Source organism: Anopheles coustani, chromosome 3 (genome assembly GCF_943734705.1).
Source record: "Anopheles coustani chromosome 3, idAnoCousDA_361_x.2, whole genome shotgun sequence".
NCBI lineage: Eukaryota > Metazoa > Arthropoda > Insecta > Diptera > Culicidae > Anopheles > Anopheles coustani.
Window position 1 is genome coordinate 41,346,752 of NC_071288.1, and position 20,563 is coordinate 41,367,314.

General features: G+C 40.5%; 4 protein-coding genes across 8 annotated transcripts; 2 read left to right on the plus strand and 2 right to left on the minus strand.

The window, feature by feature from the left end:
* Positions 1-19: 19 nt before the first annotated feature.
* LOC131259786 (leucine-rich repeat protein soc-2 homolog) lies at positions 20-11,248 on the minus strand. 2 transcript variants are annotated; one of them, XM_058261373.1, is made up of 3 exons: positions 10,913-11,248; positions 6,230-9,256; positions 20-3,621 (listed from the first exon to the last, which is right to left on the minus strand). In XM_058261373.1, the coding sequence occupies exon 2, from the start codon at positions 9,008-9,010 to the stop codon at positions 7,253-7,255; it is 1,758 nt and encodes a 585-aa protein (XP_058117356.1). In that variant the 5' UTR covers positions 9,011-9,256; positions 10,913-11,248; the 3' UTR covers positions 20-3,621; positions 6,230-7,252. The 2 variants fall into 2 exon arrangements, with proteins under 2 accessions (XP_058117356.1, XP_058117357.1); XM_058261374.1 differs by lacking the exon at positions 10,913-11,248 and adding an exon at positions 10,265-10,388.
* LOC131259787 (CDGSH iron-sulfur domain-containing protein 2 homolog) lies at positions 4,056-5,635 on the plus strand. 3 transcript variants are annotated; one of them, XM_058261377.1, is made up of 4 exons: positions 4,059-4,203; positions 4,285-4,407; positions 4,916-5,127; positions 5,229-5,635. In XM_058261377.1, the coding sequence occupies exons 2-4, from the start codon at positions 4,311-4,313 to the stop codon at positions 5,316-5,318; spliced, it is 399 nt and encodes a 132-aa protein (XP_058117360.1). In that variant the 5' UTR covers positions 4,059-4,203; positions 4,285-4,310; the 3' UTR covers positions 5,319-5,635. The 3 variants fall into 3 exon arrangements, with proteins under 3 accessions (XP_058117359.1, XP_058117360.1, XP_058117361.1); XM_058261378.1 differs by having other exon boundaries at positions 4,068-4,179; XM_058261376.1 differs by having other exon boundaries at positions 4,056-4,407.
* Positions 11,249-11,987: 739 nt separating the features above from the next.
* Positions 11,988-15,684, plus strand: LOC131261379 (adiponectin receptor protein). Its single transcript, XM_058263399.1, has 5 exons — positions 11,988-12,137; positions 13,746-14,513; positions 14,585-14,772; positions 14,854-15,047; positions 15,117-15,684. Exons 2-5 carry the CDS (start codon positions 13,762-13,764, stop codon positions 15,255-15,257), a joined length of 1,275 nt encoding a protein of 424 aa, XP_058119382.1. The 5' UTR covers positions 11,988-12,137; positions 13,746-13,761; the 3' UTR covers positions 15,258-15,684.
* A 1,395-nt stretch (positions 15,685-17,079) lies between these two features.
* On the minus strand, positions 17,080-20,288 carry LOC131271372 (sorting nexin-6). 2 transcript variants are annotated; one of them, XM_058272778.1, is made up of 7 exons: positions 19,923-20,288; positions 19,634-19,777; positions 18,797-19,534; positions 18,439-18,621; positions 17,848-17,865; positions 17,628-17,737; positions 17,080-17,559 (listed from the first exon to the last, which is right to left on the minus strand). In XM_058272778.1, the coding sequence occupies exons 1-7, from the start codon at positions 19,926-19,928 to the stop codon at positions 17,466-17,468; spliced, it is 1,293 nt and encodes a 430-aa protein (XP_058128761.1). In that variant the 5' UTR covers positions 19,929-20,288; the 3' UTR covers positions 17,080-17,465. The 2 variants fall into 2 exon arrangements, with proteins under 2 accessions (XP_058128761.1, XP_058128760.1); XM_058272777.1 differs by lacking the exon at positions 17,848-17,865.
* Between the last annotated feature and the right edge of the window lie 275 nt (positions 20,289-20,563).

Below are 20,563 nucleotides of genomic sequence, written 5' to 3' on the forward strand. Positions count from 1 at the left end.
ATGAAATATCTCGTCAAACGATGTTTTCCTTCTTTACAGTTCCATTAACTTTGTAATCATTCCATTCTGAATTTATAATTGTTTTTTTTTCAACATTCCGTCCCTGGGCTACTACTAAAACAATCCTAAAAAAATAAATCCCTTTCAACAAAGCTTCTCCTCATAGGTTTTTTTTCGATGATGGAACACTGCTTATGAGCGCAAATTTTCTACTAAATCGATCGATTTTTCACACTTTGTTTTCGGTATCAATCAAACATATTTTCTCTAGATTTTCAACATATTTTGTCATTTTTTCCAATGAAAGTTAAAAAAATCTGGCTTATACAGGGCCTGTTAGATAACGGAAATAAACATTTGAACAAACTGAATGTTTCCACTCGTTCAAAGATGTTCTACTAAATTATTTTATTTTGGCACACTTGAACGAGAAACCTTTCTTTATTGAAGTTTAAAGTCTCAAGTTTAAACAAATGAGCTGTTCAAGCAATGTTGGAAAAATTGTAATAAAACATTCGAAGAACATAACATTTTCTGATGTAGTTCGATTTAATTCAAGTAATCTCAATGGGACTGACTATCTTCATATGATTGGGATTTTGAGACAAATTACCAAGAAGTAAAATTAGCACGACAATTATGCGTTGGTACGTTTCCATTTGAACACGCACTGCATTTCTCACTGTTGGCATAACATAACATTAACTATACCGGGAAAAGTGCATACCAAAGCAGACAAAGTGCGCCTTTGCCATTTTTTATTTATTGAACATAGTTCCATACTTCAAACATAATGTGAAAGGTACATTTGTGCCAAACGTACAGTACGTGCCCCATAATAAACCCTTTTTTTTATACTGCATTCCATTATGGAGTCAATACAAATCAAAGACCGCATTTGCGTCAACGTGCTGGTATAATTAGTGTTAATCGTCTAAAACAAAAAGAAGAAAAACCACGGAATAACCAACAAGCAGCTTTCATACCCTCACTCACTGAGCTTTTCTTTTATGCACGATGCGCTTGATTTATATCCCATTCTCTTGCTTTAGTTTTTAAATGTAGTTAAATCACGAAATGCTATCGAATCAGCGCTTGGCCTCGGCCGAATTTCATATGGCTAAACAGTTCAATACATTTCAAATTCGCAACCAGTTTTTTCGCTGTACTTATTTTCTTTTTTTATCATATCTATCCCCTATGTCGTCGAATAATACATATAGTTCTGATGCTTAGCTTTATTATATACTTTTCTAATAATGTTCCGTTTTAAAGAACTTTCCTTTTCCGCTTCGTCACTGACATCGATGCTTTTATCCCGAATTCGGCAAATACTTATGAACAAAGTTGAACTGCTCTTAAATATCTTATTCGCTTTGCCTGCCGGTATTATTCAAATATGTGTGCAGTACACAACAGTTCTTCCTTTGTATTATAATATATTCCCCCTACTTTACCATATATGTACGTTCTTAAACTGATTGAACTGAAATTGTCTTGAATACTATATTTGTGCGCATATTACGTTACATGTTGGTTTCATGTTTTCCTGCATTATTTTATACTTCATTTCCTTACTCCCATGTTCCATATAAGATACATCCTCTGTATACTTGATTCATGTTATGGTTGACATTGTATCTGATTTAACATATAAATTCATATATATTTCCGCCCATAGCTCAGGTTGAATTGTTTTCACAATTTACTATTTTCACCTTCTAGCTCTCAAAATGTATCTTATGTTTTTCGTGTTGAGTCTATCGTACTTCGTTCGTTCGTAACTACTGTCCTAAATATTTATTAATGTTAAAATATATATGTATATAGTTATATTTCATTTCTTCTATTTTTTTTGGATTGTATTTACTTTGTAGTTGTTGTTCGTTTTGTAACGCTTTTGGATTTGGTTTTATAACGCATGCTCTCTTAGTGTTCGTTTTCAGTGTGTGCTAAACATTCTACCTTGAAGAAAAAGTGGACACATCAAGCGACCCAATCAACATTCGACGGAGTAGTGGAAAGTTGTTGAAATCTACTGAGCATTTCATTGTAATTTTGTGTTGCTTCTGTATGGCACTAGCTATCGTTTATAAGATGATTACGTTTGCAAGCCTTTTTCACATTCCATTTCAATTTTGTGATAATTAAATAAGAAAAGTTCGAGCACATTCTGGGATGTGATGTACAATAAAAACATAATTGAAATCATAAAATATAGTTCAGGCAAACCCTTGCGCCAACTAATAGTATACATCGCCAAAGAACAATAGGACTTCGACTATACAGAAATACGAATGTGGCTTTACAATAGTATGAATGCATAGAATAAGTTGTTCCTTTCGAATAGTTCTCTGGTTCAACGTCGAACAATAATTACAACTTATATGTTTTCAGTAATTGAAATTTGAGTTTTAACCTTGTCATTGATTCGCTATTCTAGGTGATAGTTGTCATTCGCATTAGTCAACTTTCAACGTGAAAAACTTCTTGCTACTTCTGTTTTATTTTGTTAGTGCATTGTTATTTCAACAATGCACGAAGTAAGCTGACGATTTTACCCTGCAACACGATCGGGTAGTGTGTTTTCTTCATTTCATGATCATTACAGTTACAGCATTTTCTGCTAGTTAACTGTTAGTGTGGTTTGCTACTAGTATTTGTATTTAGATGTTTCCCTATATTTAGTATTTAGGCCATTTACGCTTCAGCTGGGTTTTCTTCTATTAGTTATTTCCCTCCTCTTTTGTTGCGGGAGGAAAATAGGAAAGTTCAGGTTAGTGAGCTGTGTTTTCTTTCTGACCATAAGAAAGCACAGTTCATAATTTGAAGCTACGTCTTGCTTCAATTCTGTACGTCTACTTACAGCATACGTTAAAAAAAATGAATACCGAGTAAGAAAATTCGATAAATTTTGACTAGACAGAGAATGTAACGGGAAAAACAGAATGCAAAAAACTTGGTTTTTATATGCTAACATCAATAGTTTTAAAACTTTAAATCATCCATAAAACGCGATCTTGTTCACAATTTTCGTACGACTAATCGAACATTCTTGTTTGTTGTTTTTTTTTGTCTCAACGAGGAACCATGTCTAAACATTTTTATTCAATTATTTCCACTTTAATACTTCGTTTCCTCGAAGCCTTTGCCTAAAAGCTATAAATTCGTTGCAGTCCGTTTTTAAATGTAAAATTTGGTTCCTCATAGTACTTAAAGTGTTCATAAAATTCGTTTTCTGTTTTATACGTCACATAAATAACAAACTTAGACAAATCCAAATCAATATGAAAAAACAAGAGGAAGGATTACGTATATCATGGTTTCCGTTATGCATTACCGAAATAGTAAAGAAAAAGTACTTTTCCAAAGGGAAATTTGTTAGCAGAACACCGTTTTTATCATGGAAACGTTTGAACGAGATCAATGACACAAAGACACATGTTCTCTACTTCAATCGTTTGCTTAATAACCTTGTCCTTGCAGCTAGAGTGCTTAGTAATGTTGACCACTATTAATGGAGAGCAATTGATAACATAGATTTGTAGCAATGCAGGATCTCGGAAGTAGTCACTGTTATCCGTGTAGTCCATATTTCGGCATTCAAATGCCGCAAGCAATCTGAAATAAAGAAATATAAATGAAAATATATTAATAATCACGTGTGCTTTTCTCGACGTTCAAATAAATCATGCACGATCTTTTTCGAAACGGTTCGCAAACCGGATAATGGGTTTGCAAATGTTTTCGAAACACTGTTGCTTACTACTTTAGCACGACCAAGGCATACAGGCAATATTAATATATATCATATTAATATTATATCATAGTATTAAATGTAAAAAACATAGCATTCCTTATTGCCATTTGGGAATAGAAATTGACTAAAATACAATTTTGTAACGGAAATTTCAAACAGCATTCGCACAGCCGCGGTATTTACAACCGACCATGGGGTGAACTAGACAAACTGACAGAGCACAACAAGCAAGGTTGACATGAGCCCACCTAGCTTTTTTATTCACTTTGACGTCGACCGAAGGCATGACGACCGTATTTCACAGTCGTTTTGCAATCCCGTCCCGGATCGCACTTGTCGTCGCTGATCGTTGTGTAGCGAAACAACATAGCTCAGACAGTTGCTCGATCTAGTTTGCCTTGCTCAAGTTTATAATAAGTGTCAGTGCCCTTCGTTTCATAAAGGTCTTGAAACATTTAACATTGATATAAAATTGTGCAGCTTCATCAAGTTGTATAAGTTTTGCAATCACTTGCATCCATTAGGTTGAAAGAACCAACTTTCCATCATAATGCAGCTACTGTCGGGATTGGTAAAAACAACCCTGCCGAACTACCTGTCTGGATTGCCCATTCCGGATAGCTTCGGTGGATGGTTCCGGCTAGGATGTAAGTAGTTCAATTGCTTTATTATTACTCCCATTTCGGCTTACAAGGAAAACACCACGAAGACAGTTATTTGCCCGGTCATGCGGAAATTGTTCCATCATCATCAGCACCAAGCAAATGCTTAAAGGTGTATGAGTAAGCGCAAAGATGGGGGGAACCGAAAGGCTCCATCTTTGAAGCATGTCTTTTCGTACTGCCGTCCGATTTCCTCTTCCATTTACTGCTGACTATTCGGCAATAGCCGGCTTGGGCTATTCACCACGCATTGAACTCCATAGACTTCGTCCAAAGAAGTTATGTAAGACGAATGCCAAGCTCACGGTGTGACAAACGGGAATAATTATCGACCTCTGCCACACTACCCCAAAGCAAAGGTTCGCCGGCTTGTATTTTTCATACATAGTGTACCCCTTTAATCTTCTCTATCCATGTTTGCATGCAAGATTTCTTATCTGGTTCTACTTTTATATCCCGACTACCTTTTTTTTGTTGATTATCTCTCTTCTAGTCAAAGATTGGCTTTCGCTAGTGCCACCAACGGCGGCCGTTGCTGGCGTGGTGTACATGTCCTACATGGCCTTTTGTCCTCATGCACGTCCTAAGACTTCTACACGGGCAAACAACAAAATTCGTCTGGAAGAGGCAAAGGTTGTTGATATGGTCGATATCGAGGATATTGCTGAGAAGGCAGCCTTCTGCCGATGCTGGAAATCCAAGAACGTAAGTTGAGGCATCGTCGTGGAGCGATGATCATGCAAGTTATCTCCTCGTCCGGCTTTTAACACTACGCTGTTTATTTTGTTTTCTTTATTTTTTCCTAGTGGCCCTACTGTGACGGATCGCATGGAGCACACAACAAGGAGTGCGGTGATAATCTGGGACCAGTTGTGGTGCAGCGAAAGAAGAACTAAGCGTTGCAGCCAACCCGTTCCAGTGATTAGGCCTAGCCGAACTAAAACACCCTAAAAAGCTACCACAACCATTAGAATAATACAATACGCGTTCTCGTATGCCTGCTATACAAAAAGGGATTTGCATTTCTCTACTGTCACAAAGTTTTGTTCATCACATATATACTTCATTTGATAAAATCCTTTGCAACTTAAATAAGACTCGGTTCGCTTACTTCAAAGCAAAGAAAAAAAAAGCAGCATTACAGCAGCAAAACTCCGAAAAGGTGCGATATAATGAACTAACAACAATTTCTTTTCAACATGCCTATTCACCTCTCCAGCAATAAAATATGTTTCGAAATCAATCACAATTTCTTAGTGTCGTTGCATTTTTTTTGCATTCCAAGCTTTGTTCTTAGGAAAGGATGAAAAAACTAGGTTAAATAAAATCTCTAAATGTATAATTATTTTATAGTTGTACTGAAGTTTCACTCCTGCAATCAAAATTATTTCATACTGCTTTGCCTGCCTGCATTTGGCTCGGAGTTCATCGTTCATATATTAATTCATATTTTACAGGAAATTACTAGGTGAAGCACTAGAATGAAATAAAATAGTTATAGTGACTTTATTTTGATCCAGCGCTTTAAAAGCTAAGATTGGAAAGAATCAACTGGAAAAAAGAACAACACATGAAAAGTGCTTTTTGGGATTCGTAGTTAAAACAAGTCTGATATTATGTTTTCAAACACAATAAGAGGGCACAAAAACCCATCTGCTGCTGAGTCAAATCGACATCGACACTAATTCAGCTTGGTGACAAATAAAGCCTTTAAGAGTAAAACCGATAGTACTTGAGATCGAGAAAAATGAGCGATATTGATTTTACAACGTTTCTGCGATTTTGCTAATAAAATCAGGTTACTCACCAATTCCAAAAGCGGCTTGAAGATTTGTTGAACCTTAGTGGCCCCGATTCGGTACAAATCCATCTCCTGCGGATTATCACCTTCGTTCACATACACCAACGGACTGGAACACTGGTTTGATATTATCAATAAATTCAAAGCTACACTGCTCTAGGTCGTTAGTGTTCCAATAGTACACTGCTCGTTTGGCGCAAACGGATGGGAACGAAACCAAACTGCCACACTAATATATACGATCACGGATTACAACTATTGTCACCGACGTTTTTGCCAACCTCTCTAACGGTTACGGAAATGCACAATCCACTCGTTGGCGACTGTTGCACTTGATACATAAAGCGTTGGTCGAAGATGATCAAGAAGAAAACGTCCCATTCGTCAAAAAAAAAACAATTCACAACTCTAGTTTAGTGGAACACAAGTCCAACGGACGTTCGCACCGATGTGAAGATGAAGAACCTTCTACCACTGGCTTTCTTTTCTGCTTTCATTATACTGTTTTTGTTTTCAATATTTGATAATTCGTCGTGCGGATTTTTAATTACTTTCATTTATATGCACGTTTACGCTAATATGACGTCCATGCGGTCGTTTTATGTTTGTTTAATAAGCAATAATATTAAAGCTTTATTTTAATCACATTGATTCAATTTGTTTTTTTTTTTCGAGTATCTCTTCTACCATTGCACTTTCACACCACTGATCCTGTGGATGTTGTTTTGATGATGTTCGTTCGCGCTTGTGGACTTTTGAACAGAATTTAAGATATCTTGTGGCAGCAGATTGATTTATGATTTGTTTTTCGGTTTTCGTTTGTTTCGTTTGCGAAGGGATTTCGTTTTATAACTTACTAAAATTAATCACCTCAAACTGCAGCGAACGTTCGAGGGGTTTAACGAGCTCGGAAGAAACCCAAACATAGCTGGCTATGACGGAGAAAAACTCGTGCAGAAAAGCGACACCCAAGTGTTCGTTCGTTCGCCAGCGGGAGAATGTTCGACCCGTTCGTTCCGCGCCAGCAAATCACATCTGCCGATAGGGTGAGTGTAGCTTAAGGTACTGTATAACGAGGCTAGGGCCGCCACTGACCACCTCCGGTGGAAGCGCCGACAGGGGACAGTTTTCAATGCTCATAATCGCCAGATTCTGACAGAGTGCCAGCTCGTACGGAAGCTTGATCAGCGAGGCATTGTCGTTGATGTAGAGCGATTCCAGGTTTTCCAACGTTCCAATTTCCTCCGGTAGGAACTGAAGGTTGTTTTCTCCGACCGACAGGTACGTCAGGTTGGATAGGTGGCCGATGGTGCGGGGTAGCGAACTGAGCTGGTTCGACTGAAGGATCAACTTCTGCAGATCGTGCAATAGCCCGATCTCGGACGGAAGCGACTCGAGACGATTTTCCTCCAGATCCAAGACACGCAACTTTTTCAGATTGCCAATCGTGTTCGGTATCCGTTTCAGCAGATTGTTCGACAGGATCAGTATCTCCAGATTCTGCAGGCAGTGGATGTCGTCCGGGAGCTTGGTCAGCGAGTTCGTTCCAAAGTTCAGCTCGACCATCTGCGTCCACGTGCCAATGTCGAGCGGGAGCGATGTCAGCGCATTTTCCTTCATATTCAGTTTGGTAAGCCCCTTGGCACGGGAGAATATGCCGTATTGAATCTTATCGATTTGGTTGTGCTCCAGGTTAATGCTGGTAACGTTGGTAAACTGCGCCGGGCCACCAGACGGGTAGCTGTGGAATGCATTCCTGGATAGCGTGATGGTGGTTAGGTTACTCAAACTGGCTAGCAATCCATCCGGCAGCTGTCGAATCCCATTGCCCTCCACATTAAACTCGTCCATGTGGGTACAGTTTTTCAGTGACACCGGTATGGACGTAAGCTGATTGTACCGCAAGCCAAGCCGCATCAAGTTGGACAAATTTCCTATTGATTCGGGAATGTCCAGCAGGTCATTGTGCTGCAGATCGAGTGCGGTCAAATTTACACACTGTCCGATCTCCTCGGGCAGATGCTTCAGGTGGTTGTGCGAGAGGTCCAGTGTCGTCAGGTTCACCAGATGACCGATAGCTGCCGGGAGCTCGTGGATTTTGTTCTCCCGCAGACTCAGCATCGTCAGGTTGGCCAGATTCTTTAGATTATCCCCCACCACGCGGATGCGATTGAAGCGTAGGTAGAGCGTAGTCAGGGTGTGCAGTTTATAGATGACATCGGGGATATCCGACAACTTATTGTGTCGCAGATCGAGCACCTTCAACTGCTTCAAATTCTGCAGCGAGTCCGGCAGGGACGTGAGCGAATTTTCGTTCAATGCCAACGTTTTAAGGTTTGACAAGCAACCGATTTCTGGCGGCAGCGATGAAATCTTATTCCCATACAGATAAAACTCCACCAGGCTTGTGCAATCCTTTACCGAAGCCGGTATGACCGTTATGGACGATTTGCTCAAATCGAGCCGCTGAATGTTCTCCTCTTTGCAGCGCTGAAATTCCTTTATAACGTCCACATCCGCCTGTATTCCTTTACCCTTCTTAGTGGTCGGTTTCGGTTTATTCGATTCCGGGTGTTTCACCGTCACAACCTTAGGGCGTATTATTTCCGCAGGCATCTCGCTACCGGAGCCTCCCCCGCTTCCGTAACCACTACCGGTGTTTGAGCTACTACCACCGGCACTGCCACCGGCAATCGAGATGCCACCTACCGGTCCTCCTCCACCACTACCAGACGACGTGTTCCCTGAGGTACCGGTACCGCCTCCACCGGAACTACCTAAATTCATGCCGCGCGTTCCACCAACCAGATCAATACAATATGTTTCCTGCACCGGGTTCTGGGTTGTCAAAGGACTGCGTGCTGCCTTTTACCGACTCCGGCCGTTCCCCGTATCTCCTGACGATGGTTTGTTTTCACCGATGTCACACACTCCTAGGATCCGCAACTCTTTCGAACGCTGGGTCGGTTTTAATGGTTCAATGAATGGTCACGCGCTACAGCAACACTGGTTTCCTTGTAATCTACAGCGATCCTGCGGAAAGAAGAACAAATTTATTTGTAATTCAACATGATTTTTAATATCATCTAACTGTGAGCTTAAAGCCTATCTATAAAACCATCCCTGTGAGGCTAATTTTAAAAGTTAAGGGCTACTAACTGTAAGTCCTTCCGTCACTGTGGTATCCCACACTCGAGAAAAACCTTGATGATTTCTTGTAACTGTCTTGTGAATGATGGAAATTTGAGAATACATATGTATGCAGGGGAGAGGCTGATTAGAAATCAGGAGAGAAAATCAAAGATTTGAACCGTTTTTCTGGCTATGCTAGCGCGACCGAGATGTGAGCGAAGGGACAGTTTGCCTTCTCGAAGGATGCTTAAGAGTGGGTCACACTACAGACAGAAGAGGACACAAAATGGACCTAGCAAAAGCAAAAAGACGCAAAGAAAGTGAGAGAAATGGGGAAAGAGAGTACGAGAGAAAGGAAGCAGAGAATTGGTAAACTGACATTGGCAGGGTGCAACAAAAAGGACGACCCCCTGGGAGTGTGTACGCGACGAGCAGCTCATACAAGGACACCGTGAACAACCAGGCAGATCCGGTCGTGCACGCAACACGATGTTCGCAATCCATCCATAGCACCTGTCGTTGAAAACTGATAGGCCCAGAAAAAAGCGGAGAGAATCACACGCAAAAACACACGAAAACTGAATCACCACAACCTGCCCTAGCGCCTACTTGCTTCCTCATTACTCATAGTTCTTTTCGTTAAAAAAAACGCAGTACACCAACAATCAAGGCCACCCGTGATGGTATGATTTCATTGGTTATGCGAACGGTGGGCAAACGGTGATATTTGATACATTTATCTGTTTTTTTTTTGGCGACCACAAAATGCCACAGGGAAACCTAAGAAAGCAACTTGTTCCACGGATGTTGTACTTCATCCCACATCCACACTGCACTAGCATGAAGCTCACTTTACGCGGTGTAAAATGATCCTTTCCACAGGATGTTACTATTCATTCGAAATCTTACTTTATCCGTCCGGATACGACGGGCGCAGCACGACCGTAGCACTAGTAACACTTGCGAAAAATTCTAAGGCAGATTGCGCCGATGCTGGCTGATCCTTTACGTGCCTGTCTCTTGAAAGGTTCACCTCTAGGAGTCTAGACAACACAATGCGTTTCTCGAACGGCCTTTTTTTCGGCGGCTGATTATTCTCTTTACAATCAATTACTCTCGTCACTGTTCTCCTGCTCGCAGATATTTGTCAACAGTGCCAAGTAAAAGGGAGCATATACTATGCTAGTATATTCGCGGCAGTGTAAGTGACATTGGACTTTTGCCACACATGGATAACCAATTCGATATTGGCTTGTTGGTAGGATTTTTATGTTCCGCAAAGGGTTTTTTCTGACTAGCATTTTTTTTTCAAAACACCAAAAATAACCGAGCGATATTAAAAGCTTCCATTTAGTGATAATGAATTTACACTTTGCCCAAAAAAGTCAATTTACAGCGTTTGAAAAAGCATGTACACATCACGCATCGTTGTTACTAACGGGTAGAAAGAGGGCTTTGTTGAACACAATCATTCTATCATGTATCATTCACAAGTTAACACCAAATTTTGAAGGTAAAACACAGTTACCTGCAAGAGCAGCAAAGCAGAGAACTTACCACGTACTGCTGTTGATTTAGGTTGCTTCGGTGTACTCTGTGCATTCGACAATAGCTGATAACAAGTATCGAATCAAAACGCAAATTAACAAACTGTTGGTACTCCACGACACAGAACGAAAACTTTTCGGCGAATCAGTACCGAAACACAGTACGTTGGTAATGTCGGCACACGGTGGACCACTGCAGTAATGGGAATCTACTGATATACGCCTTCCACTAAGTAGTACGTTACTGCCGATACTGAAGAGCGTCTGTTATGAAAAATTCAATTCATTCACGTACGGCGAAGCAGAATATTTGCAGTCGCGTTCCGTAGCGAAGGCCTTTTTCTACCTCTTGGTTATGCCGTTTGCGGGTCTCGAGTAAGCTGTCATCGCTTCAAAACATACTTGGATAACTCGGATGTACCTGCTACCGCACTATGGGACATTCAATGGACTTCCGGAGAAACAAATCGAAAAACTTGATTTTTCTAAAGAAAACACCTAATAACATTATCTGCAACACTCACTGGACTCGATTGATCACAAATTCAAAAGCGTAAATTAAACTACTAATCATGTTCCAGTTTTCTACTATTAATCACGTGATTACAAATGATATCAGTTTTATCCATCCTTATCAGCGCACAGCGGTTGATCGAAACATCCTCTTGTGAAATAATTGTCCTACGAATTTAGGCCTAAATGACTCATATACTGATTAATATTTACGACTGTGATTTCACCTGCTGAAAAACTTACTGAACAATTTGGGAATCGTGCATTCTGACTGAAGGAATTCTGTCAATGTGACGGTTACGTTCGCTAGTTCGCGCTATTTGCTTTGAGGAGGTATAAATTATGGCACCTAATTAATCTTGCTTAAAAAAATAAAAAATATAACAATTTCATGCATGCAACATGTAGGGTCCTAGTTCAAATGATAGCAAAACTATTTTTCGTAAAATCTTGAAGCACTAGCCGTTTGTATGTTTCTGTCAAATGCCCTGCCAAATCCGAGTTTGACAGATTGGACTGGATCGTACTCCGTCACCGAAGGACGGTCGATTTTCTCATAAAGTTTGTGGAGCTCGTGGCGTACATATCAACTCGAGATTGAGGTGAAATCGTTCGCGATTGTACATCCCTTGGCCCCTCCGTAGACCCAACTTGAAGGGACGTAGGGGTAGTTCTTTGTAATACCTATCGCAGCGGAACTTCGTACGATACCTAAAATTTCGGTAATTAAACGTCCCAATTTCCATGTTACAACAACTGCGAACATCTGATTAAGAAAAACAACTGAAGACAGTAAAAACTGGAACAAAAGTGCGTGAACTATATACGTTTTTCTGATAAATAATGTGGTCGCCATAGTGGCATGGACCGATCAAATCGATACAGCGTAGTGTTATGCATAGGGACTTATTCTGCATGTCGGAAATCTAGCCAATTGAAAAGGGTTTCTCATTTGACCTGCAATTAGTGCATCATACAGTGTAGTTTCGTAACCCGTCGCACATCGTTTGTACTTTGTTCGTGTCATTAAGGTTTGGAAACATATTGCCTCTGGTCTGCTGGTGCTGCTGCTGCTGCTGCACATATCCATACGACAGTGACCAAAAAACATAAAAATCATACTGTAATGCAGCGAAAAGGGCTACAACTTAAATTCGTAGTAAATTGCTTGAAATTTACGAACCGAGATCCGTCGTAAAAATACTCTAGATTCTGAAGTTATTGGTTTACAAGGAAGCAAATGGTTGTGCAATCACATGATCTCACGTTGTATTGAAAGTTAACACAAGGAAGTGTTACTTTTTCCTAATCCAACCAGTAATTATCGAGTGGAAAAGTGGATTCATTTGAAAGCACTTTTTCCATCAGATTCCATCCACTCTGCTAAACAGTTGTGTGAATCCTGTAGTGCTTGGCGTGGCGGGTTCGAAAGCTAGTGACGAAGGTTATTGATTTTTTCTGCGATCATAGAAAAATTGTGATTAGTAATGTTGTGCGGTGAATATTGTGAAACGAAAGGAAACATAAATCGATGCATAAGCAATGCAGTGCCTTGCACACATAGTTGCAATTTTACGAATTTAACAATGTTTTTTTATTAGATGTATGTGTAATTCAATGTTAGTTTTGTGTCCAACCACACAGTGCTATATGTTTCGATAAGGAAATCACTCTAGTTGCGCGTGATGGCGTTCAAGGCAGTCGAGTTGGCACTCCTTTAATGTGTCTCATAGATAAATTATTAGTATTGCCAATATTAATGATATTTTATCAGTATCAAATTTGACGAACAAAATGAATAAAACTTAAAGATAAATTCTCAATCTTTACCATCTTTGTTCCAGAATGTGTTTACCATTCTGTGGCAGCAAGAAAAAAAAAAAGAATTTTATTTGCGTCATTTAAATCCTACTGCTTAGAAAGATCGCAATAAAAAGCAATGCGCGTGTGGTTCTTGAATTACTACCTACTGTTCCGTTACGATCGTTTCGATATCACTTTGTCTCGGATGTCATCAAGTCAATTACTGGCATACAAAGCATCAATGGTTTAGCACGAGTACTATCACATCTCGAAGTCTATGGTTCGTTCACGGCGCAGTTTAGATCTTACATTTAACGCAACTCTTATCGTTTTTGACTTGGTTTATTGTAAGAGTTTGTTGGTGAATTTGAGCGGAACATAAGAATCTGGTAACAACATTTAGTGCTAAAAGCGCGAATAACAAATAGGGAAATTGATTACAGCATAACTAATGAAAACTGAACCGATCGTGTATGATGACTTTCAAATGGACAATATAAATATATTTTTCTACCATCCCATTCCAGAATAGAACAGTACATAATGTCCTCTTTGCGCTACGAAATGGACAATACCGATGAAGGAATACAGCCACAGACGGCTTCCGGTAGCGGGTGCAAAAGTGCCCTTAACGCAGCGACCGGCGATGAACTGTTCAGCAACATGATGGGAGCCGACTTTAGCATAAGAAAGCGTCGCGTCTGGGTCCCTGAGGAAGATTCGCTCGCTTCCGAGGATATCGATCTTCTGGATGACGATGACGACTTGGAAGAGGAGGAAGACGACGGTGTCGGTTGCCCGCTGCCCTCGACCCCCGAGGATAATCAGCTACTGGAGGCAGAAATGACCGAAGTACTCAAGGCGGGCGTGTTGTCCGATGAAATCGATCTGGGCGCGTTAGCTCACAATGCGGCCGAGCAGGCGGAAGAGTTCGTGCGCAAGGTTTGGGAAGCCTCCTGGAAGGTGTGTCATTTTAAGAATCTACCGGCCTGGCTACAGGATAACGATTTCCTGCACAAAGGACACCGGCCACCGTTACCCTCGTTCAGCGCTTGTTTCAAGTCGATTTTCCGCATACACACGGAAACCGGCAACATCTGGACGCATCTGCTCGGGTGTGTGATGTTTATTGGCGTGGCTGCTTACTTCCTGACGCGGCCAGCATTCGAGATCCAGCTCCAGGAGAAACTCATCTTCCTAACGTTCTTCATCGGAGCAATAATCTGCTTAGGATTTTCGTTTGCGTTCCATACGCTTTGCTGCCACTCGGAAATGGTTGGAAAATTGTTTTCAAAGTAAGAGCCGAACCAACATGTGTGAAAACAGTGGTGGGATCCATTGATTATGACCTTGGTTTTTTTTATAGGCTCGATTATTGCGGTATCGCTTTGCTTATCATGGGTTCATTCGTTCCTTGGCTTTACTATGGATTCTACTGTCACTACAAGCACAAGCTTATCTACCTAACCGTCGTTATCGTCCTCGGAATCACCTCCATCATCACGTCGCTGTGGGACAAATTTTCGCAGCCGAATCTTAGACCGCTACGCGCCGGTAAGTGCTGACCCAGCCGTTTCTACCTTTTGAAAAAAAAACATCGATGAACGGATGACTCACATTGGGTTTCATTTGCAGGTGTCTTCATGAGCTTCGGTCTGTCCGGTATCATTCCTGCAATCCACTACGTGCTGATGGAGGGCTGGTTTAGCAAAATTTCGCAAGCTAGCTTGGGATGGTTGATTTTGATGGGATTACTGTACATTCTTGGGGCTCTCTTCTACGCCCTGCGCGTTCCTGAACGGTGGTTCCCCGGCAAGTGCGACATTTGGGTGAGTAATGCTAATATCGATAATGTAATCTTAAATACTCATATCTAAACCGTTTGTTTCTGCAATCAGTTTCAATCACATCAGATCTTCCACGTGCTCGTACTTGTTGCGGCGTTCGTACATTACCATGGCATCAGCGAGATGGCCATGTACCGGGTAACGGTTGGTGAATGTGACATTCCTCATCAGCACCCGGCCATCAGCTTCTAAAAGATATCAAGCCCTATGCGTGTTTTAGGTGTGCTGTTAAGTGCCCCTCGTAGTAGATGCCAAGCTGTTGTTGGACACTTTTTACCCCTTTCGCTAAAGGAAGATACGAGAAAGGCAATATTACAGCAAAGGCAGGCGTAGCTATAACGCAAGAACATTTTTGTTGCTTTATTTATTGTAAAATTTTGTTTCATTTTTACAAATTCTTTTTATGTGTTGTTTACAATTTTCATGTGTTGAAATTGGTTGAAAATTAAGCTTTTTGATCAACACATAATTTTGGCAGCAGGTTGTGTTTTCGGAAAAAATCATCCATTATTATAACTACTATGCTCTCCGCCAGCGAATCGAACATCACCCCGGAAGAATCCCATAGCAGGTAGTTTAAAACCAAAATATAGACTATTCTTAACCAAAAAAAAGAAAACGATAAAACTTGTGCGCATTGGTAGTTTCGTCTATTGCAACAAAACTACCATTACCACGTGAAACAGGCATAATGAAGGAAAATTGTATCACATCATTATTTTTGTATCACCCCAAATGCGTCTGGCTCATCCCGAAACCGAGACGGACGGTTAATTAGTGGTAACTCCGCTCGTGTGCGTATTAATCGTTTCCAATATTATGAGTATTGCTGCATACCTGAACAATATTCACCTGAGAACCGGTAGAGTAAGGGGTTGAATCAAGCAGTGACCATTATGATGGCACATAAAAAATCTTTCTGGGTTTATTTTATACAAACATACATACTACTTAGAAAAATGTACGGGAAAAAATGGGTAAAAAGAAGAAAATATAATTATCAAAAAACACATTACACAAAATGCTTTACAGTAACATAAATTTGCAAAACGATGAAACAGGACGTCCACCAAGAAAGAACCACGTGACATGCAGAGAGGAAGATAAAGGTTCGAATTATACTGGCTTACGTTTCCGTTCACCTTACTAACCAATCGACGCAGCAAATGGGGGAATAGGTTTTTATTGGAGCACACTACATTGTCCCCAGTTGTCTAGGCACAGTTCTAGGCTAACACATAAAGGCAAATGGTAAAATACATGGAGGACGATCGTGACGTAGATGTTTATCCGTTAAGTTAAGCTACAAGCAATTATAACAACACACTGATTGGTGACACAATAAACTGTACGAGCTATGGGAAAGTTACAATTAATGTGACCCAAAAAAATTAAACATGCGTTCTCTCATTAAAATGAACTCCGAAGGCCTGAGAATTGTCATCACTGTGCACAGACGGTAAAATATGTATGATTTATTTTTTCTTTCATTTATTTATATCATCAATCAATATTTCATACAAATTGCGACTTATACGAACTATTCCTAGATCCATGCTACAGCATCCGTTTTCCGTAATATTTCTGCGCGATAAGTTGTCCTATTCCCACGTTGCTCGTAGTTTAAAAAAAACTAAAACAAGAAGATCCTGCTCCGCTGTTTGAGAAGGGCGGTAAATATAAAATGCTCAAACGTATTTCTCTAACATTACCGCGGGATACGTTCGCATTATTTCGTTTGGTTATAATTAGTCGCTCTTTGCTATAGTTTTCTTCTCATTAGAAAAAAAAATCTACAAACATTTCGATTTCATTTTTACTAATTTCATGATTATGTATAATATACATGTATATGTTTTTGTTGTTTTTTTGTCACATTTAATGTAGGATGGAAGATAAATGAATAGCAATGCAGAGTTCATCATCATTTATATAATTCGAATAAATGTGGTTTAGTATGCTTATAATATAAGAGGAAATCAAAAACTCAAAAAAAAACTAATAGAGAGCAAAATAACAAATCAAGAGCAAATATATTATAAAAATACTTCGCACCAACGTTTTTTTTTACTTTGTTCTTATCTAAACAGCCAACAGCAGAATGTATCAACGTAATTTATGGTAATAACTTCTAACGTGGTCTGCAAACGATGATGTTTATATTACATGCTCGTTTTCCCCTCCAATTTGCTACCTTTTCCAGAGGCCGTTTGATACGAACGGATCTACTTGTTGCTCTAATTCGATTTAGATCCTTCCCAGCCGCAGGCAAATGCAGCACGGATATTCGTTTTTCGACGGTTCGCCGGGCAATATAATAGAAATATTGTTCCACACAGACGGCAACGGTTCATTTGTATTGTTACTCCTTTCTATTTGATTTTCCCGCTCAGCATAGATTTACACCAACTCTTGGAGGGAAAGCAGTGATTGGCGGAGAAAATCATACTGCGCTTTCGCGTGTTTGATCTCTAATTCAGCCAGTTCGGTCAAGCTTTAATAAAACAGTTCACAGCAAATATTTATAAGCAAAAAAGATTAATGGAATGATGTAGTTCTTACCTCTTCTTAAAGGCAGCAACGCGGCGTAGTCTAAAGCTGACCAGTTCCTCCTTACCACGGGCCGACATGGATTCAAACTTTTCACATGCTTGTGCCTGAGCACTTTCCGCCTAAAACCAAAAAAACAACATTCTCTTAGCATATACAGTTTGGATATCATTCGGGACACGAGCAATCATCTATGCATGCGAAACTGGGCTAAGAATAAAACCATTCCCACCTCCTGCACTTCCAACGGCTATACGGCCAACAATGTAGGAAGCATAAAAAGAAAGAGAGAAAGAAAGTACAGACAAATAGAAAGTCACAAACGGTTACAGGTAAGGCATGTTCCGGCAGAAACCACGATAACAGTACGATGACGTCCTATAAATCTAACCCGACAGCCTAAGTAAAAGATTTACCGGTGTAACAGAATTAAAGTGAACAAATAGAACGGCCTACCTTGGATGTCTTTGATATTGTGAGAATTATTTTTGTAATTGTAATGCAATCTTCGACAGCATGGTTAACATGTAAACATGTCATTTTGCCGTTGGATTATAGTCGAACACAACTTGGAACGATCAGTAGTAGAAATGGGAAAAGGTCTAATATAAATGGACGAGAAAGCCGCCTTCTATTGAATACCACGGTTCAATAGTTCAATAGGTTTCAACGTAAATTTTTAGGAAAAAATAATTTTGGAATCGCGAACAAATCAGACAATAATTGAAATGTGTTTTGTTCTTGTGTGTTGTGTGCACTATAATTTTCTTACGGGCCGGTTAAAATTAGCTGGCAGACCGGATTTTGCCGACCCCAGACCTACCGCATGGACATCCTTGTTCTTTGCTCGCGCCTTCTCTAGGTTCCGATTAGCCGCTTCGTACGCAGTCAGGCAGCGCAATCGGCGTATGAGTAGCGCCTTCGCTGCATTACTGTCCCGTTGGTAGTACCGTAGCGTATCTCCAAGCTTGAGATCCTGATCACTGGCTACGCGTCCTTCCATGTTCTGTAATGCCAGACCATATGTTAGGTGATTATTTTGGATTTATAATCAAAAGAGTTTCGGTAAACATAAGGTAAGGCAAGCATATTTAAACTACTCAAGAAAGAGTTATAACTGCAAAATAAGTTTGTTTAGGATTTACACTACCTCTTACACTATACTCTGCGCTAATACTCACTCTTATTTTCTCGAAAATGTCCGCCGTTTTGGCCAAAAACTTCTCCATCGAACCGTGCTCGGCGGTGGACAGGCCGAGCAGCTGACTCGAGATACGCACATGCGAATCGGCAACATCCTTATGTTTGTTGGTCATTTTTTCGGTGCGTATCGCAGCTTCCTTTAAATGGCCGTGGTATTCGCCCAAAAATTGTAACTCATGTTCGAAGAAGTCATTCACATCCTTCACCGTCGCACCGAGATAGATTTCATCGGTCGTCTTGCCAATGCTCTTTACCAACCCGCCGAAAATATCGATCTTTTTCTTCATCTTTGCGCACAGATCTTGATCGTACACGAGAAACACCTTCAGGTGCGAATCTTCCCGGAACACCGGGTGAGAGGCAAGACGAGTTAGGAACACCTCGTGCATTGCAACCGTTTTTTTAAAGGTGGCCAAATACTCGGCCTCGAGCTCTTGTTTCATCTTTTTAAATTCCTCCTTGGTCATGTTGCCCTCGCCCTCGCCGAGCCTCTGAAGCTTCTCACGCGACGCATCAAAGTCGGGCCGCGGTGGACACGGTGGTATGATGTAGCCCGCATATTCTTCATTCTCTTCGAAGCGATCGTGCAGCCAGACGAATTCTTCGTGCTGTCGGACGACTAGAAAATCGCTTTTCTCAAACCCGGGAAGATTTGTACGCGTATGGACAGTGAACTTCACACGCTCTTTCTCACTCAGTGCATCGGAAATATCAACCTAGGAAATCAACAACAATATCGACATTATGGTTAGTTTTTTGGTGCCAATCTTTTGAAAAAAAAAACAAAGAAACAAAGAAAATTTCATATGACTCACTAGCAGAGAGTTTTCAGGCAATGTAGTGGTTGATCCACCGGTGGGGCCTCCTTCTACAGAACCTTGCCGGGATTGAATTGGTTCGGGAGCGGCAGTAATTGGGCTAGCCGTTTGCCTCGGGGAGCCGTTTTCTTCCATTCCATCCTGCAATGAATCAACACGTATAATACAGGCGTACAGTATGCCGCCCACATGCATCATGTCGTTATCATATTGGTCATGGACAGGGCTACATCCCACAGTAAAAAAAAAACAGGAAGCACTGCCGTTACTATGGACGTATGCTTACCATCATCTTTATTCGAGTGAGATAGGTTCGATGGTTTCTTTACTAGCTTCAATGGACGTTCAGGGCCACTGTTTCCCGACTGTAGATTCAAGACTGTAGTTTCACAGCTACGACACTCGGCTGCTTCCCCAACAATGAGCTCAATGACTAATGTATAACTAATTAGAAGAATCCTGCGACTTTCGACAATATGCAGGGAACCGACGGGATACGATGATTGTTCGAAAAAATCAACAGAAAAGAATGCTACACCCTCTTTCACACTACCATGTCTTGCAAATGTGCAGGCAATCGCGGCTTTTCACAGCGAAATAGTCTAAACTGCTCAGTTATCTTTCGATGAGCACGATTGCACTTCGTCAGCACAATATTGTAAACTTCAACTTTCCATGAACCGATAAAGTGTACGTTTTATATCAGTGTGCGTGCGTGTTTGCTGTTGCTTTCATTGCAGTTTACAACTTTGGATCCAAACGTTACCTATGGCTACGAATGCCCGATTGAAAATAATGAAATCAAATAAATTGTTTTGAACAAATGTATGCAACCAAATCTTCTTGGGTCAACAATTTAACATTGTATAGCCGCTATTTACACAAGACTTTAATTTTATGAAGCATTTCTGCATATTTTTGCATTCA